Source organism: Drosophila rhopaloa, unplaced genomic scaffold, assembly GCF_018152115.1.
Source record: "Drosophila rhopaloa isolate 14029-0021.01 unplaced genomic scaffold, ASM1815211v1 contig_3, whole genome shotgun sequence".
NCBI classification, from domain to species: Eukaryota; Metazoa; Arthropoda; class Insecta; order Diptera; family Drosophilidae; genus Drosophila; species Drosophila rhopaloa.
In genome coordinates this window covers 9037730-9063796 of record NW_025335123.1, presented here as the reverse complement: position 1 = coordinate 9063796, position 26067 = coordinate 9037730, and the positions used below count along the sequence as shown (strand labels likewise).

Below are 26067 nucleotides of genomic sequence, written 5' to 3'. Positions count from 1 at the left end.
AAGCATTCTAATTACCATAATAATTTAATTAGGCCAGTATATACAGTATTAGCTTGGAAATTGTAACTGTGATAAAAACGTGAATTGGGAAATTATATTCTTTTGGGTTTACTTAAGCTCAAGCAAAGTGTTGCTTTGATTGAATATTTTTGATCTAAGTTATTCTATCAGGCATTTTGTCTGACCGAGAATTATTGACAGTGGAACGGTAAACCGACCATTAGAAACACAATAACTCAAATTCTGATCTACATAGTATGCGTGGAGATAGCCTTCAACTCTACTTAGCATACGAGGCGATAGGATTTCTCAGTCACAATCAGTTTTTGGGGCAGCTAACACTCGAAACAAAAATTCTACGTTTGTCCAAAACTATACAATGGAGGAAGAGCAATCAAGTTCTAGTCCATTCCTCAACTTTTTCAACGCATACAAGGAGCAGTGCCACGGGTTACCTATTTCCGTTAGGGAATTGTTGCGTTTTGCAAGTAGGAAATGGGCTCGGCTAACACCCAGTGAACAGGAATGTTACGCCGACGTGGTAAGTATTGCACTAAACCAAACCAAACAAGTGTTCCCGAGATGTCTGGCATATAATATATCTAATCTCGACGAGTCCAACTCTTTAAGCTGGTGTTACATGTTGTTAACATATTTGTTTCATATTAGATCGATCCTGTGTTTCCCGAAGCAAGCAGTTCCCAGTCATCTGAATACGAGCAGATTGGAGAAGATTCCCAGATGTGCATAGGTTCTCCATATTCCCGACAGAGGGCGTCTGAGAGGGCCCTATTGCGCTCCAAAAGGTCTAAGCCGAAGCCAAAAAGTTCTCTGAAGTGGAATAACGATGACGCAAGTCATTCGGGCACTGCTTGTGGCTATATCCACTTTCTACGCAAATTTAGCAGACTAAACAAACGTTTACCTTTCGAGGAATTGATAGAAATGGCAGCTCGCAAATGGGGTGAACTAAATGAAAAACAGCGCCAACAATTTGAAAGGCCACTTTTGTAAGATCCTCAATACATACATATATATATGAATTTCAGTATTATAAAGAAAGCATAAGAAAATATTTCACAGCCCAGTTTAGAAAAGGTAAAATTATCTATAATTATAAGAAATTTATTATATAAAATAATGCTTTTTTTATTTCAGGATTGTAAAGACAAGATTATAAGCATTTTCTTTATACTCAAAAATGGAATGTTAATTTGAATTACCATGTTTTTGGACGAAATATTTCGCTAAAACGTTATTTTACGCTAAGCAAATTTTAATAAAAATTACTAAATTCGTAACTTAGCACAATCCAATCTTCTTTAATTAATGTTAAATAGTATTGGTAAAAACAGCAATTGGGATTAATATATGTGTCTTGTGTTATTTGTGAAAGTCGCATTTTATCCAGCAGTATTGAACTGTATTAACTGACATATATTTATTTATCATTGATACTCATTTAACAAAACATTTAGCCGTGTTTCTTCTCGTCATTGATGTAATCTGTAAGTGAACTGTGTATTGCAAATATATTTAATCCTTGGGTTAAAAGCAATTCAATTACTGGTTTTTACCTGCCTTAATTTAAAAAGAAATTCAATTCCATTCCAACATTCGACCACTATCACCCAGGATAATTATTCAAAAAATTAAATTTGATTTGATTTTCTCTGAATTTTGACAAAAAAAAACACTTGTTTAGGGGCTATACTTTCTAAGTTTGCCAAAATACTACTAAAAGTTAAAAGAATGACTGGTTTGTACAGCTAAGGACCTAAAATATCGATTCCTGGTTGATTTGAATTTTTGGATTTCTTGTTGTTTTTGTCTAACATAATAAAGCCTTTTTGGGTTATAAATGGCTTTAATATCATTAAATCCAAAATCAAATAAGGAAACACCTTTTCTGCCTCAATATGAGGATAATATTCCCCAAAAGGCGAATACTTACCTTGATGGTTCCACTTTTCAATTAAGAATCTAAATTATTATTTAATTCAATAGTATAGTAAAGGAAGAAGGAAGTGTCTAGTTTTAAATTTGATATTTTTATTGGGCAGTTTTTTTCAGACTTTGGTTATACTGCTTTTCGGTGACCATAACTCCGTCCATGTCGACAAATCGGGTAAAAAAATTATTTTGTTTTTTATTTAAATGAAAGAATCAAAAAAGGGGATCCGATTTTTCCTGGTTTTTGGCCAAAATATTTTTCATAAGGATTACCCTAATGATGTTTTTTGATTAATTTTTTATCTGTGAATGCCACTTTATTGGACATTTAATAACGAATTCCATGAGATACGACAACATTCGACCACTATTTCCCAAGGTTTTGATTGAAAAATCGAAGCTAATTTTTCCCGGATTTTGGCCAAAATATTTTTCATAAGGGGTACCGACATGATATTTTTCGAAAAATATAATTTTTTATCTATGAATGCCACTTTATTGGAAATGTAATATCGAATTCAATGAGGTATGCCACTCCAACATTCGACTAAATAATTTTTGAAAGGGGGACGAGAAATCGACCCTTAGAAACACAATAGCTCAAGTTCTGATCTACATAGTATGCGTGGAGAAAGCCTTCAGCTCTACTTAGCATACGGGGCGATAGGATTTCTCAGTCACAATCAGTTTTTAAGGCAGCTAACACTCGAAACAAAAATTCTACGTTTGTCCAAAACTATACAATGGAGGAAGAGCAATCAAGTTCTAGTACATTCCTCAACTTTTTCAACGCATACAAGGAGCAGTGCCACGGGTTACCTATTTCCGTTAGGGAATTGTTGCGTTTTGCAAGTAGGAAATGGGCTCGGCTAACACCCAGTGAACAGGAATGTTACGCCGACGTGGTAAGTATTGAACTAAACCAAACCAAACAAGTGTTCCCGAGATGTCTGGTGTTACATGTTGTTAACATATTTATTTCATATTAGATCGATCCTGTGTTTCCCGAAGCAAGCACTTCCCAGTCGTCTGAATGCGAGCAGATTGGAGAAGATTCCCAGATGTGCATAGGTTCTCCATATTCCCGACAGAGGGCGTCTGAGAGGGCCCTATTGCGCTCCAAAAGGTCTAAGCCGAAGCCAAAAAGTTCTCTGAAGTGGAATAACGATGACGCAAGTCATTCGGGCACTGCTTGTGGCTATATCCACTTTCTACGCAAATTTAGCAGACTAAACAAACGTTTACCTTTCGAGGAATTGTTAGAAATGGCAGCTCGCAAATGGGGTAAACTAAATGAAAAACAGCGTGAACAATTTGAAAGGCCACTTTTGTAAGATCCTCAATACATATATTAGATATATGAATATTTGTACTCTTAGTGCTATGCTTCATTTCAGTATTATAAAAAAAGCATAAGAAAATATTTCACCACCCAGTTTAGAAAAGGTAAAATTATATGAATTATATTATATATAATAATACGTTTTTTTATTTCAGGATTGGAAATACAAGATTATAAGAATTTTCTTTATACCCAAAAATTATCGAATTTATTGCATGTTAATTTTGGACAAAATACTTCACTAAAGCGTTATTGTACGCTAAGCAAATTTTAATAAAATAAAAATTACTAAATTCGTAACTTAGCACAATCTCATCTTCTTTAATTAATGTAAACAGCAATTGGGATTAATATATGTATGTGTCTCGTGTTATTTGTGAAAGTCGCATTCATCCAGCAGTATTGAACTGTATTAACTGACATATATTTATTTATCATCGATACTTATTTAACAAAACATTTAGCCGTGTTTCTTTTCGTCATCGATGTAAACTGACCGCAATAATGTGAAATAGCTCATTGATGTACTTAATATCTGGAACAAAATGATTCACTGTTTATTGGCTATATTTAAGACCATACGTACCGCCGTAAAACTTTGTAAAGACAAGGTTGAGAACTTAAAAGCCGTTATCCTTACGGGTTGTTGGCTGCAGAGTATCATGAACCATAGATGATTTCGGATATTATCCTTGCCTGTCGATTTACGCGAGTGGGGCTGGATTCGAGCAGGGACTTCCCATTGGCAACTATATAGAATTTGCGCTGTCAAAGTGGACTGTGTATTGCAAATATATTTAAGCCATGCGTTAAGAGCAATTCAATTACTGGTCTTACCTGCTTTATTAATGCGTCTCCATTCTCGCAGAGTACGTACAATTGTGAAATGGCCGAGGATATATAAATTATGAACTTTACATAATCCCCAATAAACATATTTTTACCCTGGTTGTCAATATGAAGAAATAAAAGAAATTCAAATGGGGTTAAACTTAATTATGATCTTTATTTAGTCCCCTATGAACACACTTTTTTTCTGACTCAGAATAAAAGGAAACTTGTCAAACATATTTAAATAATATTATATCATGTTTTATACTTCCAAAAGCACTCATTTTATTACGTATACTTACAGTTATTATTTGAAAGCCAACCATGCAAATAAGAACTGATGAAATCAGAAGATTGACCAATAGAATTGGATTGAAAAAGTCCTCCAAGCGATTTGCGAATCTAATAAGAATATCAAATGGGTTATTTTTCAAAATGTTGTATATATATTCTTGATCCGCATCATCCGATATCGTTTTTTTTTACATTTTTTTTCCATAAAATTAGCGTGGATGCAACTTGATTGAAAATCTTATAACGAATTTAAGAAGGTATGATTCCAACATTCGGCTATTACTTTGCATGTTTTAAGAATTTCCCTTTAAGGTTCTTTTTTCCCTTAAGGGTTTTAATACCCACAAAGATACAGCTGTTCCCTTTTCAAGATACTAGAGAAAGGTAAAATAATTTGATCTTTCCGCAGTTTAATAGCGAAACAAGATTAAGTATTATAGAAGGGAAAAGTTTTTGAAGCTGATAAGTTGATTTTTGCCCGTGTTTATATTGACAAATACCAACCTTATAATATTGTTCTGTTTTTGTACAATTCCTTTGAGGCGCTCTAGTTGCATTTGTTCGTCGTTTTCGTTGTGTTCCGTAAATAACTTGTCGATTCGTTCGTGAAGCAATTGAAATTGGCCACAAGTGTAGGTTATGAAGAACCCGAAAAGGGAATCTTCTGCGAACAAGGTGGTCACCACACAAATGCCTGCATACGATGTAAATATGTAGGTGAGCACATAGCTGATCCAGCTTTTGTTGGCATTGTATGGAAACACCATTTTGTAGGGGAATGGCCTGTCCTGTGGGTCTAGTTCTGGGCCAAAAACTATTTCAACCAATGGCATGACGCAGTACATGATAATAAGGCACGATAGCAAAGCAGTCATGATGCTAAATGTGATCATCCGCTTACGACACTCAGCAGCAACATTGTTCTTCGAACTGCTGTTGAAGATAAAAGACGTATAGAGAAACATGGTAAGTCGACTTCATCCCATACCATTTCTACTAATCAAAAAAAAAACATTTTAAATAAAAAAAAAAAATTACGCATACGATATGTTGCCAGATAGCTTTTTTACATCGAAATATTTCCCCTATTTTTAACCCTGTTAACTTATTAATCTTATCCAAATAAGAGCCAAAATATAGAGAAAAAAAAAGTATGGTAGAAATTAAAACAAACTGAAAATAAAATATTTATTTAGAGACAACAGTACGTATGAGTGATGCACTTTAGCACCAATGGACCAATTGTTTTTTCTGGTTAAATATTATATGATTATTAATTTCTTTTAAATTGAATTTCACAAAATTACACAATTATTTCGATATTATTTTAAGTCTTACTCTGGTATCCAAACTTCGTAGTAGAAATGTTTAATCAGTTCTCGAAACTTCTGTTGATTGAGGCGTAAATGAATAAGTCTGACAAAGTTCAGAACCCCCATGAATGTGGTACAGCAGTTTTCCGTGGTAATTATAATATCCGATAGGTTTTTAATCAGAAAAGCGGTTTGATAACTGATTGTTATGCCAACGGAAGCTATAACGTACCACGCCCATATTGTATAAGCGGTGGCAAAAAATGATTTGCCAAAAAAAGGTTCGCTTCTCTTTTCTGTTGACGTTGGCGATAAAGGCCACGAGCCATTCAGTTTGAGCCAAACACACTGAATGGGAAATCGAAGTGATTTGTATTGATGAGAGTAAAACATGTCTTTCTGACCATCGAGTAACTTGTTTTCCCATGTCTTGCAACACTTTTATAGTTGGTCAAAAGGCAAATGATATCGAACCTTAAAAGAGAATTTGTTGTGAGCCAAAATTACCCCTTTCAATAATTTCCACTAATTACACAGTAAATATTTTAGAATGGGCTTGCATACCGGACCCACATTCACCACCCAAACCGCTAGCACCACATTATTAAACGTTTAATGTACAATTTTCATCAAACGCATTTTCCAACAAAGAGTTTGGTTAGCTCAAGGTCCTTCTTCGCTGAATCTTAGGGGTTTTTTATTGCCTTTGGTTCTATACTAATAAATGTCTTTTTCATTTTTAAATTGTCAAACGATTTTTTTGTGATTTCATTCTGTTTTTAAGACAAATTTCTTTCAAACGCGTATATCTTATTTATTTCAGAACTAGATAGTTAAATTAAAAAAAAAAGTTTCCTGTGTTGCAAGGATTCTTTTAGTAAAGGAACTATTAATATAAAATATATTTTTGTAAAAAATTTGGTAATAATTGAAAAAGTCCCAAAACCAAAAGCAAACATATTTTTTAACTTGGCCAAAGACTGGTATCCCACAAACGAACCAATTTGTGAAAACTTTATTGAAACCATTTGTCAACATTTACATAAGATGTACAAGCTTCGAAATATTTGGGAAAGTTATACCCAAGAAAATTGGATTTACAATCACAATATTTATATTGTATATATATATACATTTTTCTTTCATTTTTCATTCTTACCACACTATCCTCTTCTACAATACAAAAAAGCAGAAATTTTTTTTTTCAAAATGTTGTAAGCTTTTAAGTTATTTCAAATATTTAACTGTTCAGTTGCATTGACCCAGTTACTCTTTGTTTACTGTAATCAAATCGACGAATTTTCCGAAATGTGTATTTGAGTGTAACATCTGGCAAACAGCTGATTCATCAGGAAAAGGAATACCTCGATAGATATATTTTCGGAAACTCGTATTTCTAATGATATAGCTTTCAAAAGTCACAATGGTGTTGGTGAAAATTTTTGGGTTTGATACAAACAATCAAAATAAAAACAGAATGCTGTAGTTGGGTGCCCCGACTATTGGACACCGCATCTCTTAGAACCATTATACGATGCTTAAGCTTATGTTCATTAGAGGTTGCATTGATTTTTTCGGAAATAAGACTTTTAAGCGTTACCTTTAAACAACAGTTAACCCTTTTGTGTTTAAACCAAAAAATTTATCATCAATCTACATTGTTTTGTGCATCGAAATCAGCGTGCTTCTCAAATTTGCAGATATTTCGAATGCAAACTTATTCGGTTAAAACTTAGAAACAAACTTGCACTGCGTGTCTAGTCCAATTCTGTTCTCGACAGACAGCCATGAGTGATGCTGAGTGTACACATGTGTATATACTTTATAGGGTCAGTTGGCTGGTCGCGTACTTCGGCACGAATGCGAAATACCCTCTTGGCCCACGAGCAGCGGGCATAAACAGACGTACCCGGAGTGCGAATCCTTCGAGAGAGCCAGCAATCGAATTGGAATCACATTCGGATTCGGATTCGGATTCCGATTCGGATTTCGGAATCGTATGGGAAAGGAAACTGTGTGCTACGTCGGAATCTGAGCACCCGAGAGAGAGAGAGCAGACCGAGATGCTGCGATGACAGGGCCGAGATGACGATGACGATGACGAGAACGATGACGAGGACGAGGACGAGGACGAGGACGACTACGAGGATGACCGGGATTGGGATTCCCAGTTCTCCGGTTGTGCGGCTGCGTCGAGCTCTGGCAATCGTTTTTCGCCTGGCCTGCCCAAATCCTGCAGACGTGTTCGAGAGCTTTAGAACGTTGTTTGCAATAGCGGAAAGCGGTAGCGAGGCAGAGACACGGTGATAGTTTAACAGAAAAGAGTGCAAGATGCAAGAATAGCCGAGTTCGAGCCAGTGGAGCCATAATTAATAGAGGAATTATCGAAATAACCCCGGAGTCGGCGCCCCAAAGAGATCCATCACCATTGTTGAGAAATAAAACACAATTATTGGCTGGGCAGCAGTAAAACATCATCATCAAATTTACCTAGCACACACCGTGAACATTTAATGAGAAAACGCCGAACGGGTTGGCCAAAATGTGAAAATCCAAATCCAACAAAACAAATTGCTCAGAATCAAATGATTGATATATGTAGCAGCGCAACCCAACGCTAAATCGGCTACAAAACCAGCTCATTTTAATCAAATATGGGAAAAATAAATATAGAATAAATATATACATATATATATATATATATATATATATATGCTGAAAGCGAAAGCGTAAGGAGAAAAGATCATAAAATACATATTTTATGACATTTTTTTGCATATTTTTTTTACTGTTTGGCCAAAAAAAATAAACTGAGTGTGTTCATAAAGCAGTACAATGTAAAATTAAACGGAAATTAATACGCAAGGATAACAAATAAATAACTAGTTAAACGACTGTTTCAATGGATTCGAGTGAATTTTCTGAAATTCCGTAGGTAAGTCGAGCGCAGATAAGGCATAATGATTTTTGTGCAATTACGTACATGTGTACTACTATACTTGTATGTACAAATAGTCATACATATAGACGCGTATACACGAGAAAATAATGGAAAGGCCAAAGTGCTCCCAAAAACCTAAGGTGCTAACAGGGCAGATGGACACGGATAGTTAGTGTGGCGGCGGGTGTGTGGAAAATGTATACTTTTGTGAAAACATACCACATGCCCAGCATACTATTATTGCGAATATATAGTGTCCCAGCTCGACTCTTGAACGGAAATGAGGCGCGGCTGACTGCGCATGACCAATGAATAATAGCGATACAGAAATGCTGTTATGCTATCCCACACTTTGTATTCCCAATGCATATTCAGCATTCCTCTCTCACTATCTCTGTCTCCCTCGCTCTCTCCATCGCCCACCCCATCTCTCTCACTGTATCCATCCCTGTCTAGTGCATTGGCACGCAGAGAAAGGAGTTCCAAAAACGATTTTTGGGATTACAATTTACTAATTCTCGGTGGAAGTTAAGTGTGTCACGCTTTCTTAAAGAACGTGTTTTTTTTTTTTGTTTTTGTGTCCCGGTGGGGCACATTTATCCAGAATTACTCTGGATATCTGGGTCCTGGGCATGCGTTGCCATTGACCCACCTACCACCTACCACCTACCCCAAGCTCCTCTGCACAGTGAAAAATATCAACAATTTCCAGCCATCAGAGACTTGCTCGAAAAAATGCCGCCCCCAAAATCCCCTTTGTAACAATTTGTTGCTTTTACATAAAACTCGCATGGAAATAAAATCAGATACAACAATCCTATGTGAAAGCTCACTTTTATACGTTCTCAAGATTTAAGTGTTTGAAGTGATGGTAAAACGGAAGGAAAAAATGAATCTTTATATTCAAGACTAAAGTGTTCTCAACGGATGGTTAAACGGAAGAAAATAAATAATTCTTATGGTCCATAGCATTTATTTGTAGATAAAAAAGGACACAAAAGGAAAACCCAATTTTTTAATTAATTTTGTCTTTAAATCCAAGGAGACTCAACTTTAAGTGGCAACGCCCAATTACTCGGCGATCTGGAACAGCTGACAGTTCCTGCTGTCAGATCGTGCTCTCTGTCACTCTTTCTTAGAAGTGGGGGCAAATATACAACACCCAAACCCCCCCCCCCCCACTTTTTTAAAAAAGTATATAAATTGTGTTTAAACGATATGTTGTAATGTAGTACTTATACAGACTTGCTGTCAATAACGTTAGCCGCTGAATTTTTCCTATGACCATATAATTTAGGCGACCGATTTTTTATAAATAAGAACCGTACCTTTAAAATGGTAAATACAATATTGTGGAGTATATGCGTTTATGTTGAAAAACAACGACGTTATCATTTTTTAATACGTACTTTTTCGAGTCAGAAACAGACAGACTCTTTTGTGTTGCTGCTCAAGATTATATATACTTTATGAGCTCGGAAATGTCTCCTGGCGTTACAAAACACCTGACCAAAAATATAATACCCTCTGCAAGGGTATAAAAAGTGTGTTAGTTTTTTTTTATATTAAAAGTAGTTGCAGCAATTCGATGGTTTATAGTGGTTTTCTGCTTTTATTATCTTTATCAGATAGACAACTTACATAATTTTAAACAGGTCAAAAATATAAATTACCAGGCCACTCAATAGTGTATATTAAGAATTTTATAAAGTTAAATAGCCCCAAAACATTATTCAACATATTTAAAACTTTATTTCGATTAGCTGCTGAAGAATAGGGTCAGCCGATTAAAATAAAATTGCAAAATATCATAAAACAATAATTTATAGTCAGTTTTCTAGAAGCTATTAAAAACTGAGCTTTTACACGGTAAAAAAAACATATGTGCCATATAGATACTTATACTTTATACTTTTTCTAAACTCGTTCCCTGAATCCACGTTCTTCCAGAAAAACTTTTTGACTTTAGGCTTCATTTAAAACCGATACTATCTTAAATCGAAAATCGGATTTCATCTTCGAACCCTAAACCTACTTACATTGAGACCATTCAGAACGCTGGCAAAAAGATCTTATAATCTTAATTAATCCTAAAACATTATTTCTTATTTTAATACAAAAATAGTTATTTGTGTCTAATGTTGGCGTTGAGTTTGCCAAATGGGTTCGAAAGTGATTCAGCTGCATCAGTAGTGTCACAATTTCTTGCCTGTCAGCCTCACAGACTTACATCGTTTACAACCAGCTCTTATTAAGAAATTATGACATACGACTTGATAAAAACAATACGGGGCTCACTTGTTGCGGACTTAATAAAAGGACTACAATTTTATTGTTTCGACAATAAAAATTTTATGAGAAAAATTCGGTTTTAATTTTGAAAATGAGAACTAAGAAATCAAGTGAAAGATTAAATAACCTTTACAGTCTAAAAGCAAATCTTGATTTTTTTTCTGTGTACGTTTACGTTTTTCAACGTTTCCTAATGTTCAATGGTACCTCCCCATTGAACATTAATAAAAGTAATCGTAAAACTTGACAAAATCATCGGAAAGGGAAACATGTTTAACAATAAGAACGTTTAGCAATAATAATGAGTTTGAAAAATTTAAAAACCGTTTTTTGCTTAAATGAAATGTAATGAGTTTTTGATACTCAGTTTGACTGCATGTGCATATGGGTTTTTGCGTCACTAGACAAATGTGTCTACTTTTCACAGCATCGTGAAGACATTAGTAATTTTATTGGCTAATAGATTTATACACATGTGCATTTTTCCATCTTTGACGACTTGTCTAGTCGGAGGCTGCGCAATCACGAGAGAGCTGCTCTCGCGTTCTTAACTTTCATCCCTTTATTTATTTATTTTCCCGACAGCCGTCGCTGTCTGGTGTCTGCCCAAGGTTTGTGCCGTGGACGCCCTCAACACCTAGAAAAATATCTGGGAGTAACACTAGCTGGCTTATTAACCGATTTTTTGTATCTCGGTATCTGTAATTTAAAGGCTGCGATACATATGAATGAGTTTCCGGCAAAACGTCAACCAAATCAAAAGATTTGAGAGGTTATTTAAACAGACTTTTATGGAAATAAAATCATAGAAACTCAACTAATCCCTGCGATTGGCATATCATTTCATAAGTTTTTGTGACAAAACTGCTATTGTTTATAGATGAATGATAAAGTGTAATATAATTGTTGTTTTGTATTATTTAACCAGATTAAAAATAAAGTAACTGTCAATTAAAGTCCTCGGTAAAAAACAGCTCTTAGCGAATTAAAACAAAAGTTGTAGAGCTTATTTTTGTGTGATTACTCGATAGAACGTACATTATTTCTCTTTCAATATAATTTGATTGCTTTATTTTGTTTTGTTCTAGCTCGAATATTCTTTGTTCAAGTATCCCTCTACTTTTGGTTCGACTTTGGGAACCATTATTTGCTTATTATTATTTATTCCGACCTATATCTGAGATGTCAGATTTACACCCCTGACCAGTATTTAAATCATTCACGAAAAAAATTATGTTGGAAGAGATTATTGGGATACTCGTGAAATTGAAAAACTGTCTAAACTTAAAACTTATTAATAGGGAAACCTGTTGATTAGCCGCATTAAAATAATATTTATTATTTGTTTTGTTAATACTGATTAAGAATGTATGTATGTAAGTTTGTTTTCATTTGTAAAAAAACTCTTAAAAAGACCAAAAAATACGCATTTTTTAAGTATAAACCTACGGTCAAAATTGAACATATTTCAAACAAGCATACATTCAATTTCTTTTTATTTTCATTAACCATTTCTAAGATATTTTTTGTCTTTTTTAAAAGTCACTAATTAAAAATACTTGCTACTATATCTTTGTTTTTCAAATGCCCCCCTTTTTTTTTTTAGCTCTGAGTGAGTGAAATGGTTTATCTTATTAATTACATATATTTTTCATCTAAACGATTAAGTATAGGCCAATTTTCGGGCTGGCACTGTAAGTTATCATTCGAATAAAGTCATTGTAATTGCGCATGTTGAAGCAAACATGAGAATTCCGCGAAAGTAAACAAACATTCGGTCCCTTCGACTGTATAAAGTGGGTTCTGTTCTGCGCATTAGTCTCTGCTAATCCATCCGCGCTTACGATTGCTTAAATTCCATCGTCGATTTGTATCTAACCATACGGTTAAATAAGCAATAATTCGGTTTCAGATCCAAGCGGCCGGTATAAATTAAAAAGTGGTTGAAGACAAATCGAATTTCTCAAGATCAAAAGATTTGAACGACTCAAAAGAGGTAAACTTGAAGAAAACAAAAGACAAACAGCGGATGTTCATATTGATCGAATTTTGATGCACGCTTGCAAATTTATTATTGAAATTATACGCTGTGATTTGGTGATGCATTCGCGCATTCCTCTTTCTTCCCGCGTAATGAATATTAATTATTTAATAGGATTTTTCTGCTAATTGAATCTTCTTCTGCAATTTCTCTGTCACCGCTAAATGTCTGTCCTTGCCTAATTAGCGCAAATTAAAATTGTCGGCTGTGGCCTCGGTGGTGCTCTTCACTGTCCGGTCCCCAACATTCACATTCACATTCACATTCACATTCAGATTCAGATTCACATTCACCTTAGTGCCCAAGTGGCTTTCCATTAGTTTCGGTTGGGCAATTCGCTAATGCACATCTCTAAACAGATTTAACGCAAGCTTTATGCAAATACTTCGAGAATCTCGCTTAAAATCTAAAGTCTAAACTTCATATATACTCTATTTCAAAACCAGCATTAAAAAACCAAAGATTTTCCCCATTGTGAAAAACCCGGAACTCAGATTGGAAAAATGATGCCGACCAGCCTTGGCATATTTAAAATCTTCCTGGTAATTCAGTGATATTTGTATACGATCCACACCCGCCGATATGGAAATTAGAAAATGCAAAGTTGTAAGCTCTTTTTGCGACAACATTTTTCCATTATATACCATTATGATACCAATGTGAGGCATCAGGCTGGGAAAATATCCGAGAACAAATATGTTCAAAAATGTGCAATAAGCAGTGGTTTCCTATTTTGTTTATTTTTTTTTTTGTTTTTATACTCTTTGTTTTAAATGGAAATAATATACATTAATGCTTCGATTGGACTTAAAAACGAGCCAGGAGATAACAAAGTCCTTAAATTAAGGATTCCGTGAGTGAAATACGAGCTCCTAAATATCCAAAACAATTTTCTAAAAATCGGACAACAAATTTAAATAAAGAAAATTGAAAAAATGGAATTTTTATCAGTTTATTTATCATATTGTGTTTTGAAGCCCTTTTAGTTTTTAAGCTCAAGTTGATTTAACTACGAATGGCGAAATCTATTTGTTATAAACATCTTTATTTAAAAAACTTAGTATAATAAAAATAATAATTAGTATAATGAAATATAAATGGAAATGAAACTGTGATCAAAATAAAGTTACTAACCCTTTGAGTTAACTTTTCTTAATAAGCGTTGTTCGCTGAACTGAAAGAATAGAAGATCATAAATTGATTATTTTTCCATGTGTTCTACATATAAACTCAAAAAAAATGTCTGAAAACTATATGTTTTCCAATTGAGCTTAATTTAGTCTTATAAAAATACAATTTTGAATTATTTTTATAAGGATTAAACTGAAATCAGTCTTTAGTTCAAATCGTGCTTAAATTTTGAGGTGATAATCATTTTGAATTGCCCCTTATTGGGTGTTTTGGGGTTAAAATTAATTAAAATATTTTTAATAAAATTTGATAAGTTACTTGTTTAGGAATCTGTTTCGTGGTACAGTTACTGTGATTTCTAGCAAATCTTGAATATCTCAACCACTGTTCCTTGAAATCTTAGCCCGTTAATAGTTTGTAAACCAGAATTTGAAACTAATAAGCAATGCATTATTGCTTACCTCTTAGATATTTTGATCCTTCGTTGTAAACTATCTTCTAATATCATCACATCTTTTACTTGCAGCACCAAAGGACATCGCATGCTCAGAACTTACGGCGGATTTTGATGCATTTTAATCCTGCTGCGGTTGTTTTCAATAGCCGTTGTGGCACACGTTCCAAAGTGTGAATATTAGATTCGAATTTAAAATAACTATCCTGTTACCTTGCTTGTTTTCCGAGCTTCCTTGAGTCGAGTCGAGTCGCGTGGATCGGAGTGGAGTCGAGTCAAGTGAGTTCGTGTGATGAATGCACAATCCCAGCTGAGTCTGAAAGCCATTAATAACCTAGCCTCAGGCGCACTGTAGCCAACCCAATCGGTTATATCGCCAGTCGGTCAAGAAGGCCAAACCACTGCCACTGACAACAGCAACAACACAGCAGAGTTGCAACATTGCAACATAGCAACAGAGAAACAGAGAAACAGAGAAACTCAGCAAGCCCGAGGATAAATGTTCGGCTGATGCGATGGTTTAGCAAAAGGATTACTGCAAATCAATTCAAGGCCTGCGGCTGCCACAGATAAACACTACAGGAGGGAAGTTAACTAACAACTAACGACTAACAAACGGATATTTTTAAGTACCATATGAAGGCAGTTTTCTATAAATTATTACTGGAAGGACGTAGGAGAGAAAACTAAGACTTAGAAGTGGGGCTGGATTCGACAACTTCACTTTTGATCACAACATTGCAGCCGCCGTCATGTGGATACAAATCGCCTATTTAATTCCCATCATTGCTCAGCTGTGCACCTTCGTCACATCTGCAGGTGGTGAGTAGACTATTTTGTAGACTATTTTGTAGACTATTTTGTAGACTATTTAGTAGACTATTTAGTAGACTATTTAGTAGACTGTTACGTCATATTTATCGTATGTAGTATATAATCCATGCCGTCATCACTGACAATCTTTCATTTCCACCCACTCCCCACCTATTTTTTTGTAGCCTAACTTTGTTTAATTGCAATCAATCGATTATTTGCATTTTTGGCAGTTACTTAGGTCGTCTTTCTGAACACCAAACGGGTGATCAAGTTGTATCTAAAGCATTACTTTAGTTTATTCCAGGCTAATTGCAACTTGATCGAGTGTGGAAGCTATAGAAAGGGTATCACATTGATTACTAAAAAATGTTACAAATGCGGCTTGCACCTTGGATATTGTAGGGTTTTAGAATTCCTACGCTTTACCGTAGCATACGAAATTCGGCAAAGCGTTTGGATTCTGAAACCCTACTAATCCATTATCTTTTTATTAACAATAAAACAAGCAAGAGCGCATCAATCAGTTAAAGCACTAATGCCATAAATTATGGAATTTTGAGTGTTTCACTGAAGTAAAAGTTGAACAGTTAAAAAGGTTTTCTGTGCAAATACGTGGGCGGGTTAATAAGTCCGTAGCCAATAATCTGGCATTTTAACCCTGTACTTGTATAGCTGGAAATATTTAAGTCTGGGATATGCAAAATTAAAACCATTACAAAAACATTACTTTCGGTGAGCCACAATATGTTTTGAATATTTTTACAAATCCAAAAACATCACCAAAATAGTAGACAAAATAATCGTTTCTTACCTCGCTCTTTATTTATTGTATTTGTATAATAGCAAATTTAACAAGTGGACTAACCTCTAAGAATTAAATGCAATAACATTATCTTCTTGCAGAAGCAGATTACACACTAGATGATTCATTTTGGAATGAAGAAAGTCCTGTTGGTGAGTATTCACATATGAACACCTCATTGTTTGGCTCATTAACATATGTTTGTAGTAGTGGCCCATCCCTTTCACATACAAGTCCCATTGTTTGGGATACTAAATTTTGAATTTTCAAATTTAATCCTTAAAGCTAAGACCCCTGAGTAGGCCACTTCTGAGAACAATCAAATTGCAATTACAAACACTAATGGAAGGCAAGGAGAATATAATAAGCGAATTTGATTTCGGTTATACAATTTGCTTGAATAATGTTTGAAGCCAAACAATACCTTTCAGGATAATTACGAGATTTACTCATATAAAATACTTTGTATACAAATCAATTTAATGGCTCTTGAATGATTCCAAGAGAACCCTGGATATTGCAAGTTGCAATTAAGTTTTCGAGTACACATTTTACCCTGTTCGAACTAATTTCCCCTTTCAGTTTAACAAGACCTAACACTTATAATTGTGTTTTGTTTTAGGTGAGGTGGAACGTTTACTTAAGGAATACAGGCAAAATCAAGAGCTTGTCCGTCGAATTGGTGGCCATTATTACCAGATTATATATCCAGTACAGCTGCGCCATCACGAGAAGATGGGCATTTCCACGCGAGAAGTCAGTCTCCCGAAGGTAAGATATGTGGGTAAAATATCAAAGATGTGATTGAGTAATTTTTTTGAAAAAAAAAACTAACAATGCAGGCTTTTGAATATTTAAAATGTTTATAATATCTAAATGGTTCTCACTTCACATTTTATATTTTGCAGCCGGGACAAAGACCACGACCTCACGACGACAGTGGATTTAACAGAGGAAGAACAAAGGTACATATGTCTATTGCCAGTTAATTGCCTTTGAATATTATCTCTAAATGTTGAGTTGGGATTTCAATGCTTTTAAATTTTTTGAATTTGTGGTTTATAATTATTGCATAAATAACTATTTATTTTCCATCGAGCATATGGGCATTAAAGAAAGAGAATTGATAGTTTTAAATTGCTATGCCTACTTACAGAAACACTTCCATCGTACATCGCTGCTAATTAAAGCATTTAATCACAAATTTCGTTTGGACTTGGAGCTCAATTCGTAAGTGATTATTAATTTATATAATTGTTGGAACGATGCAGTGATATATTTTTATTTTGCAGGCAACTTCTTTCTCCAAACATACAACAGAAACACTACCACGTGGGTGGATATCTTGTGGACGGAAACCGACATGTGAGTTAAGGTTTCAACATTTTCAGAGCGCTACTAAGTAAACATGTTTCTCTAGAGACTATTATATTATACCATTTAAGTATGTTCTTAAGAGTAACGCGACAAATACGGAAAAATATATATATAATATTATATTAACGTAATAACCTAACGTTATGTTAGTCTCTCGATTTCTAAAGTTCGTAATATTTTGAAGAGAAGTGTAAAACAATATTAATAATTTTTAAAGCTGTTTGTATTCAATTTTTTTTCTTGTTTTTTTTTTTTTTAATATTTGTTTGCTTATCATTATTTATTTTATCATTTATTATTTTGTGATTTAAAAAAGAAAACCTATTATAGCTCCCGTTCCTGATCTAAGCCGTTTGGTTCTTTATTTTGACAGGATATCGAACACTGCTACTACCATGGGACCGTGAAGGATTATCCCGGAGCCAGTGCAGCCTTCCACACCTGCAACGGAGTGAGTGGCGTCATCCACATTGGGAACGAGACCTTTGTCATTCACCCCTTCTACGGCGGGGATCTCTCGGTAAGTCCACTTTATTACAGGCTAAGGGTCAAGGGCTACGGGCTTACCCATGGGACTAACCATCATCGGTTCCTTCATTAACAGAAACACCCGCACGTGATCTTCGAGGCGCGGACCAAGGCGAACAAGGGATGCGCCAACTCGGGCAACCTGGACTCGTGGCGCCTCTCCCGGCGCACCAAGCACCTGTCCGCCGGAGTGGCCGGCGTCGTCGAGGAGATCCTGCAGGCGGGGGTGGGGCGGAACAAGCGGGACGTCCGGGAGGCCACCAAGTACATTGAGACGGCCATCATTGTGGACAAGGCCATGTTCGACAAGCGGAATGGCAGCACGCGGGCGGAGGTCATCCACGATGCCATACAGGTGGCCAACATAGCCGATCTGGTTGGTATTCACTATAGTCCCTCATCGATCCTCCTTGTGAGTATGTTCTGTGTTGCATTTCAGTATTTTCGCACCCTCAACACCCGTGTGTCGGTTGTGTACATCGAGACCTGGGGAAAAAACCAGGCGGTTATCGATGGCAGCAAGGATATAAGCAAGGCGATATCCAGCTTCAACGACTACACCTCGAGGAATCTGTTCCAAATTGAGCGAGACACCACGCAATTGCTCACGTAAGACATCTCATTTTACGTAATTACACTACACAGAAAATTGTTTGTTGGTTATTCAGTAAGTTTACTGTGAGATAATGGTAGCCTGAATTTTGCTGTTACATTTGGCACTGTATTTGGTTCTTATTTTGCTTACTGTAACTATCTGTATATATAGTTACTCTATGAAAATCGATACCTTTTTATAATTCATTTATAATTCCCAACTTGTTCCTGCGTGCCTGGCACGACCCACAAGCCAGACACTGAAATGTTAAGACTTCACAAAATAATTTATATAATCAGTCCTAACATACTTGCACACTTAGGAATAACATTAATAAACAGTACTAATTTTACTGCAACATCGCTCAATTTACTGTGTTTGTAGTACCAATGTTTGCTTACTATAATCATTGGTAGAAAGTAAGTATTTTTAACAACTTTCTGTCGGTTGGAACATTTTAACTGTAAAATCAGTGTAAATTGATAATCATTACATAGTTTAACATTTTCTGTTATTTGCAGTTACTTTTTCGTAAGCTGAGTGACCAGAACATGTTTGTTCTATTTATGTAGCAATATAAATGATTACATAGTGTAATGATTACATAGTTTAACATTTTCTGTTATTTGCACTTACTTTTTCGTAAACTGAGTGACCAAAACATGTTTTTCTATTTATGTAGCAATATAAATAATATCTGGCAATTACTAAAAAGAACAATTCGGTCCAGTAGTTCTCAACTGATGAATTACTGTATATTTTTTCCACCGTTTTGATACACAGTACATATTGATTATCTCATCTTTCAGTGGGGAGACATTTGCTGGGGGCGAGGCCGGCATGGCCGTGCCCGAAACTGTTTGCACGCCCCGTGCTGTGGGCATCAGCGTGGACGTGAACGTGTACGAGCCACACCTCCTCGCGGGCACAATGGCCCACATGATTGGCCATAACATCGGCATGGGACACGACGACGGACGTAAGAATTATCATTATCCATTTAAATAGAACCATTGTCCAGCAGGGCATTCATCTCGCATTCTGTACTTTGCCGTAGGCGAGGAGTGCTTCTGCCGCGACTGGCACGGCTGCATCATGGCCCAGTCGATTGTGGGCCAGGAGAATGTGCAGCCCTACAAGTTCTCGGAGTGCAGCAAAAAAGATTACATTGACGCATTGCGGACTGGCCACGGGCTGTGTCTGCTCAACAAACCGAACGAGGTGAGGGTTAAACAAGCACCCATATCAGAGTCTTATCACGCTGCTTGAAGTCGATGAAGCAGTATTCTGCTTTCCTTTCGGTTTTCAAGTTACAACATATGGTAAACAACGCGGTGTGCTTTTAATTCCCTTCTTAAATAGATCGAGTTGCGCCGAAACTGCGGAAATAAGGTGGTTGAGGAGGATGAGGAGTGCGACTGCGGCACCTTCGAGGAGTGTTCCCTGGATCCCTGCTGCGATGGCATCACCTGCAAACTAAAATCGGAGGCACAATGTGCCAGTGGGGCATGCTGTGACCAATGCCGCGTAAGTTCCTCATTTGTTCACCCACAATTGCTTTTGTAATCGCATTGTACCACCCATTTTCAGCTGCGCCCAAAGGACACAATTTGTCGTGACTCCAATAATGAGTGCGATCTGCCTGAATACTGCGATGGCGAAATTGGCCAATGTCCTTCTGATATTTATAAGAAAAACGGATCCCCATGCGGACACACCAAGACTGGCGTTTCAGGTGAGTAAATTATCTCACTACTTGGGAAATTTCCTCACATCTGGTTGTCTTTTAGGTTACTGTTTTCAAGGATATTGTCCCACGCTGAGTTTGCAGTGTGAGGCAATTTGGGGTTACGGCGGATCCGCTGCGGATCGTCAGTGCTACGAGCAGTTCAATTCCAAAGGCTCAATCAACGGACACTGTGGACGGGATGCCAATGAGCACTACATTAAGTGCGAGCCCGAGTAAGTTCATCTACATAAGATGAAATAAATAAATGTCTTTTTTCTTTTTTAATTAAATTTTTTTTTTTTTTGAATCATCCGTTTTAAAATTCTCACTTTCCCCACAGGAACGTCCAGTGCGGTACACTGCAGTGCAAGGACGGCGAACGACAACCAGTCAACGATGGCATCGACCAGCTCTACTCGCGAACCATCATCTCGATCAAGGGACAGGAATTCGAATGCAAGTGCGTAGCAAAACACCAAGAGGCGATGCCGGAGGAGTTAAGGTGATGTCCGGACCAAAATAGTTTCACAATCATTTGAGTATTCACAGGGCGACCAGCGGGCAGGTGGGTTCCAACAGCTACCCAGAGCACGGCCTGGTCAAGGATGGGACTCCGTGCGGCGATAGTCTGATCTGCCTGAACCAGACGTGTGTCAGTCTCTTTCCCCACGTGGATCAGACCAAGTGCCCGGCGAATTCGCAGGGTCAAGAGTGCTCAGAACATGGTGTAAGTTCACAAATTGTGCCATCATTCTACCGTGTAAACATGTAGAACTCTTGGGCATGCACATCCATACATCCGTATAACCGTATATCCGTATAACCGCATAACCGTACACATAAAACGATCCGAACCAAACCCATTACCATGCCCACACTCTGCACATTGCTATTCCAGGTCTGCACGAACTCAAACCGCTGCTTCTGCGATATGGGATGGGGCGGCAACGACTGCAGTGCCGTGGTACTGCTCACCACGGCAGTGCCCACCGAAGCAGTGCCAACTTCGGAGAACACCATCAAGATGGAAAAGAAAGAAACCCCATATGGTAAGAAATAGTGTCTATGGCGTCGGGTTCCACGATGCTCGTATCTTACCTTGCGCCAGCTGGAAGAGACTTGTGAGCGAATGAACTAAGCTAAATGAATTGAATGAAATCCATATCGAATGGCACTGAACTGGTCTGATAAATTCAATGATATTATATCTTAAGATTTTTACGTATACTAGAGCTCTGCTTGAATCTACGGTTCCATCTCACAGCAGTTAAGTCACTAGCCACTAGGCCACTTTTATTTACAAAATAGAACAAATACTGTGTTGGAATTAATTCAAGCAGGGCTGTATTCAATACTAACTAAGTGTTTTTGAACGAGGTCAATATTGCCTGGTTTAATGACGTTGGCAACTCACAATTGAATAATTGGGTGCAATCTTGAACAATTCGCTTTTGTTACTTGTATGACAATGGTAGTCAGGTCGGCAATTTGATGTTTGGACAGTATACACATTTAAAATTTATCCGAATCTAGAAATCAGTCCCCCCAATTCAATGTTATTCTCAATTCCAATTTGTGAATTGATAATTAACTTATAACTAATTTTACTACTAATCAAACATTATACTAAAAGCGTTTTACCTAGTCTATTATTAAAACAGAGAGTTTGGTTTTCTTAAGGGATTACTCTTTTAAATTCTTACAATGGAGCTTATTGCCCTACATAATTTAAAAACAAGGCCGTTTTAAAATAAAACTAAATTCAATATTTCCCCAACTCTTTGCTTAAATGTTCATTGTTTTGCAATTAACGGGTTCATCTTTTAGTACAAATCAAATAGTTCCTGAAATGGTAAATTTCTTAGCACGATTTGTTTAAATAACCTATGGAAAAAGACCCAACCAAATAATAAATAGGTTGGACCTCTTAAAAACACATTTGCGACTCGCCATTATAGCAACCCGAATTTTGGGAATTCATATATGTTTTTGTTACTTTAATCACATTTTTGTTAGTTTTTATTCATTTTCGTTTCTAAGGAATTTGAGTGTTCAGAACGAAGGGTCCCAACCCAAATAATAGTTAGTTCCGACGCCAACGGGAGCTAACTTGAAAAAACTTAGCTTTTGTACTCTCGCAGAAATAAGAAAAATAAGTTATCCAATATACTTATTTAGACCGTTCCTCAGTTTAGATAACATACATAATACATAAATATGAATCTGGGATATACAACTAAAATGATCTTTCTAGAATCGTAGAAACAAACCGGGTGAGGGAAATACTATCTTATATAGTCGTCTGACCTGATTTCCGTATACATATAAAAAGAAAGAATCCCCGAATTTGAGATACCTGCCAACTCACTGCTATGTAACAAAAAGTGTTGCCAAGTGTAGAAAATATCATTAAAACTATTCTGGAATGCATTTTTGGAAATCCAGATGGATATTTTCATAAAGTAGCGAGTGAATAGCGGGTATCTCAAATAAATCCTATGGCTCTTAGCATTGCACACAAATAAAATACTTCCGGTGCGTATATCCGCGAGTAACTTTCAAATGTTGTATGCGAACAGAAAAATCATATGTTTTTGGGTTTATTTATTTTTGGAGCATGTTATAATGTAAATAAAAGTCGCAATACGAAAAATGGCGCATATATATTTATATACTTTGATTAAAATAAAACGCAACCACCATTTGCAGGCACCTCTGACCAAAATAGGATCAGCACATTAACCATGGTCATCATTTTAACAGTTATCGTCAAATGTGTCTTCATTAGTTTTGCAACACTGGCCGTTTGCTACAGGTAGAGTACCAAGCAAGTCAAGCTCCTCCTCTTATGAATTTAGCAACACTACCATCATTACACATACGTATACAAGTACATTTTTTTACGGTCAATATGTTTATATATTTTTTTTCGAAGCGTACTCTCTGATTTACTTGAAAATCTCTGCAACTAAAAGTGATAGCTTTAAGAAATACATTTTCCAGAATAGATAATTAGTTTCAATCAAAATAAAGTTAACTATGGTTAGATCAAGTCGAGTGCCGATGCTGATTAGGAATATATATGGTTGGGCGGTACACATTTTTATTTAAATTTATTATATGAAGAAAATGGTTTCGAAGTTTATCACTCATACGTCCTGTTGCCTCTATAGTAATTATTTATATTCATGAATTATATTTACTAGGCAATAATAAGACATTTAAGTTTCCTCCACATTTTAATTGTTTATTGAAGAAAAAATGGGAGAATGGTTTTTAAGCGCACACGCCGTATGAGTAATTTTTGTGGACTTAAAATGATCACTTATACGTACTGTTGCCTCCAAAGAAATTATTTATTTTCATGAATTTTATTTACTAGGCAATAATAAGGCATATAAGTTTCCTCCATATTTAAATTTTTTATTGAAGAAAAAAAGGTTAGAAATGGGAGAAAGGTTTTTAAGCGCACACGCCGTATGAGTAATTTTTGTGGACTTAAAATGATTACTCATACGTACTGTTGCCTCCAAAGAAATTATTTATTTTCATGAATTTCATTTACTAGGCAATAATAAGGCATATAAGTTTCCTCCATATTTTAATTGTTTTTTGAAGAAGAAATATAGGTTAAGAAGTTTAGAAATGGAAGAATGGGTTTTAAGCATACACGTCGTATGAGTAATTTGTATGGACTAAAAATACTAAATCTACCACACTAAACGGAATGAGTAGGGTTTTTTTTGGACAAGCTATGTTATATAATGGTAGATATAAAGTTTTGTGGATGCTATCAAACTTTATTTAGAATAAAATGATTTCAAGTTGAATCAACGTGAACTAACGAAATAGATGTCCTTGGAATAGCTTAACAAAGGTTAACTTTGTTTTATTGGCTTATTCAGGAAAATATAATTTTTAAAGCTGATATTTTTATTTGAAGAGATCTCATTACTTTTACAAAGTTTTAGAAGTCACGCTTAGTTATTTAGGCCTGTTCCCCTTGTAATTTATGGCACGTTTCAGCTAAAGTCAATTTTCCTCAACTGTTCTAACACTTACTTTCTACTAAATCTTCAATAAGGTGGCCATTTATTGCTTCGATTTTATGCATATCATATGTTCATTGCAAAGTCGCATTGATGAAAAGGGATAATTCTGTGATGTGTGTTTTTCTTTAATAAAATAAAAAGTGGAACAGGCCGGATATATAGTTTCAATTAGGGTACTCCCTGTTTACAGAATCAAGAGAAACGATTCGTTGTTAATCTATATACTTGTATATATATCTTTGCCACATCCTATCTTACTTTTCAATATGATGTGCACACACATATATTTATGATAATTTATGTGTGTGCACCTCATATCTACATTTACATACTTGCATTAATCATTTTCTTTTTTGACTGCTCTATGGACTTTATCGCTGTGTGTAAAAATATTCGTAGTGCTTTTATAAGTTTCAAAATTGTAATTGTGCTTGTAATCTGTCGTCGTAATCCACAAAATATTAAATATCGATTTATTTTGTGTTTAATTTGGGTTTTTAATAGAATTCTACTATCATTTTCTTTATTATTTATGACAATATGCATATAAAAACTTATCCAGAAACATGAAAAGAAACCACAGTAAAATATTCGAAATAAATTGGGAATACAAATTATTATTTATGAGTTTACGTGAAAATGTTATGGATAATTAAATAAAATACTGTGTTAGGCCATATTTTTCAGTTTGATTCACACCTCCAGTAGGCACATTCATCAGAACACATTAAACAGCCATCATTTGTCGACTTACAAACAGGATTCGCCGTCGTTATTTTTTTTTTGTCAGTATATGAACATTAAATAACTCACATTATTGTGCACCAAAAAATGCCAAAAATGTCGGAGAACAACATTTCCTGGACTGTTGCTGCTTTCGGAATGAATGTTTGTCTACGGAAATTTCCTGAGTGTGTGATACCAAAAAATAATAATCTTTTTTACGGGGTAAAACCTTACAAATATTAAAAATCATCGCCAAAACGGCCCGGATGCTTGAATGATAAATGTCATAATGTGGTTAAGAGTATTTACAGTGAATTTTCGAGCTGAACGTAGTCCAATATATATTATTTTCTGGATTATTTTCTGCTGAAGAAATCGTGCTTAAGCATAGAAAAGAACAATAATGAAAATTATCAGATATGTTTGAAATCGTGCCAGAAGTTTTAAAACTTCAAAGCGAAGACCCACTTAAATAAAAATTTACCAAAAATTTCGGAATATTAAGTACATAATTTCACTTCAAAAATCTATTAATTATATCAAAAACAAATATTATAATATTAAAGGTGTTTCTTAAAGCTTCGAGGGTATAAAAACTATGACTTTCTGAACTTTTATTGTCTTTAATGGTTTTCTCATAATGTGATATTGCTGGAATTATGAGGTTTGCTATTTGAAAAACTAATGAAATAATCGAATCACTTTTTCAGATATTTATAGCAGAAATTAACAGGTAGCTTAAAGCTTTTTAAAATTTTTGTATTGGAAAGAAAGTGTTTGTCTTCAGCTTTGGGATATTGTATATCATTTTTTTTTTATAAACAAATAATATATTTCAAAATTTCTAGTT

At 35.5% G+C, this 26067-nt stretch overlaps 4 protein-coding genes across 22 annotated transcripts in view; 3 read left to right on the top strand and 1 right to left on the bottom strand.

Moving 5' to 3' along the window:
• The first annotated feature begins 304 nt into the window (after nucleotides 1–304).
• LOC108040211 (protamine-like protein 99C) lies at nucleotides 305–1305 on the top strand. Its single transcript, XM_017117541.2, has 3 exons — nucleotides 305–541; nucleotides 670–1098; nucleotides 1159–1305. The coding sequence occupies exons 1-2, from the start codon at nucleotides 380–382 to the stop codon at nucleotides 1012–1014; spliced, it is 507 nt and encodes a 168-aa protein (XP_016973030.1). The 5' UTR covers nucleotides 305–379; the 3' UTR covers nucleotides 1015–1098; nucleotides 1159–1305.
• Nucleotides 1306–2626: 1321 nt separating this feature from the next.
• On the top strand, nucleotides 2627–3599 carry LOC108040216 (protamine-like protein 99C). The gene is made up of 4 exons (XM_017117566.2): nucleotides 2627–2858; nucleotides 2943–3283; nucleotides 3351–3399; nucleotides 3451–3599. The coding sequence occupies exons 1-3, from the start codon at nucleotides 2697–2699 to the stop codon at nucleotides 3367–3369; spliced, it is 522 nt and encodes a 173-aa protein (XP_016973055.1). The 5' UTR covers nucleotides 2627–2696; the 3' UTR covers nucleotides 3370–3399; nucleotides 3451–3599.
• Nucleotides 3600–3697: 98 nt separating this feature from the next.
• Nucleotides 3698–6126, bottom strand: LOC108040215 (odorant receptor 13a). The gene is made up of 6 exons (XM_017117565.1): nucleotides 5759–6126; nucleotides 4925–5353; nucleotides 4429–4528; nucleotides 4133–4240; nucleotides 3882–4073; nucleotides 3698–3830 (listed from the first exon to the last, which is right to left on the bottom strand). The coding sequence occupies exons 1-6, from the start codon at nucleotides 6124–6126 to the stop codon at nucleotides 3756–3758; spliced, it is 1272 nt and encodes a 423-aa protein (XP_016973054.1). The 3' UTR covers nucleotides 3698–3755.
• Nucleotides 6127–7982: 1856 nt separating this feature from the next.
• Nucleotides 7983–26067, top strand: part of LOC108040213 (disintegrin and metalloproteinase domain-containing protein 11) — a 31416-nt gene continuing 13331 nt past the window's right edge. For 7 of the 19 annotated variants that reach the window (XM_017117550.2, XM_017117554.2, XM_017117553.2 and 4 more), the window contains exons 1-18: nucleotides 7983–8668; nucleotides 14665–15414; nucleotides 16312–16362; nucleotides 16833–16981; nucleotides 17119–17175; nucleotides 17367–17440; nucleotides 17503–17575; nucleotides 17961–18107; nucleotides 18192–18491; nucleotides 18555–18724; nucleotides 19520–19689; nucleotides 19768–19931; nucleotides 20073–20237; nucleotides 20301–20445; nucleotides 20501–20672; nucleotides 20780–20899; nucleotides 20980–21166; nucleotides 21338–21488. In XM_017117550.2, coding sequence (XP_016973039.1) covers nucleotides 15345–15414; nucleotides 16312–16362; nucleotides 16833–16981; nucleotides 17119–17175; nucleotides 17367–17440; nucleotides 17503–17575; nucleotides 17961–18107; nucleotides 18192–18491; nucleotides 18555–18724; nucleotides 19520–19689; nucleotides 19768–19931; nucleotides 20073–20237; nucleotides 20301–20445; nucleotides 20501–20672; nucleotides 20780–20899; nucleotides 20980–21166; nucleotides 21338–21488 — 2365 coding nt within the window. In that variant the 5' untranslated portion in view covers nucleotides 7983–8668; nucleotides 14665–15344. Of the gene's footprint in view, nucleotides 8669–13423; nucleotides 13550–14664; nucleotides 15415–16311; nucleotides 16363–16832; nucleotides 16982–17118; nucleotides 17176–17366; nucleotides 17441–17502; nucleotides 17576–17960; nucleotides 18108–18191; nucleotides 18492–18554; nucleotides 18725–19519; nucleotides 19690–19767; nucleotides 19932–20072; nucleotides 20238–20300; nucleotides 20446–20500; nucleotides 20673–20779; nucleotides 20900–20979; nucleotides 21167–21337; nucleotides 21489–23148; nucleotides 23255–26067 lie in introns of those variants that run through there. The other 12 variants (XM_017117556.2, XM_017117552.2, XM_017117548.2 and 9 more) reach the window with 6 other exon arrangements.

Bases quoted from the DNA above. Each gene is read 5' to 3' on its own strand.
- LOC108040211 (XM_017117541.2), top strand. From the start codon at position 380: ATGGAGGAAGAGCAATCAAGTTCTAGTCCATTCCTCAACTTTTTCAAC. The intron at 542-669 runs GTAAGTATTGCA...GTTTCATATTAG, and splicing joins AGGAATGTTACGCCGACGTG to ATCGATCCTGTGTTTCCCGA.
- LOC108040216 (XM_017117566.2), top strand. From the start codon at position 2,697: ATGGAGGAAGAGCAATCAAGTTCTAGTACATTCCTCAACTTTTTCAAC. The intron at 2,859-2,942 runs GTAAGTATTGAA...ATTTCATATTAG, and splicing joins AGGAATGTTACGCCGACGTG to ATCGATCCTGTGTTTCCCGA.
- LOC108040215 (XM_017117565.1), bottom strand. From the start codon at position 6,126: ATGTTTTACTCTCATCAATACAAATCACTTCGATTTCCCATTCAGTGT. The intron at 4,529-4,924 runs GTTGGTATTTGT...TATTCTTATTAG, and splicing joins AAACAGAACAATATTATAAG to ATTCGCAAATCGCTTGGAGG. The intron at 4,241-4,428 runs GTAAGTATACGT...ATTGACAACCAG, and splicing joins TTGGCTTTCAAATAATAACT to GGTAAAAATATGTTTATTGG.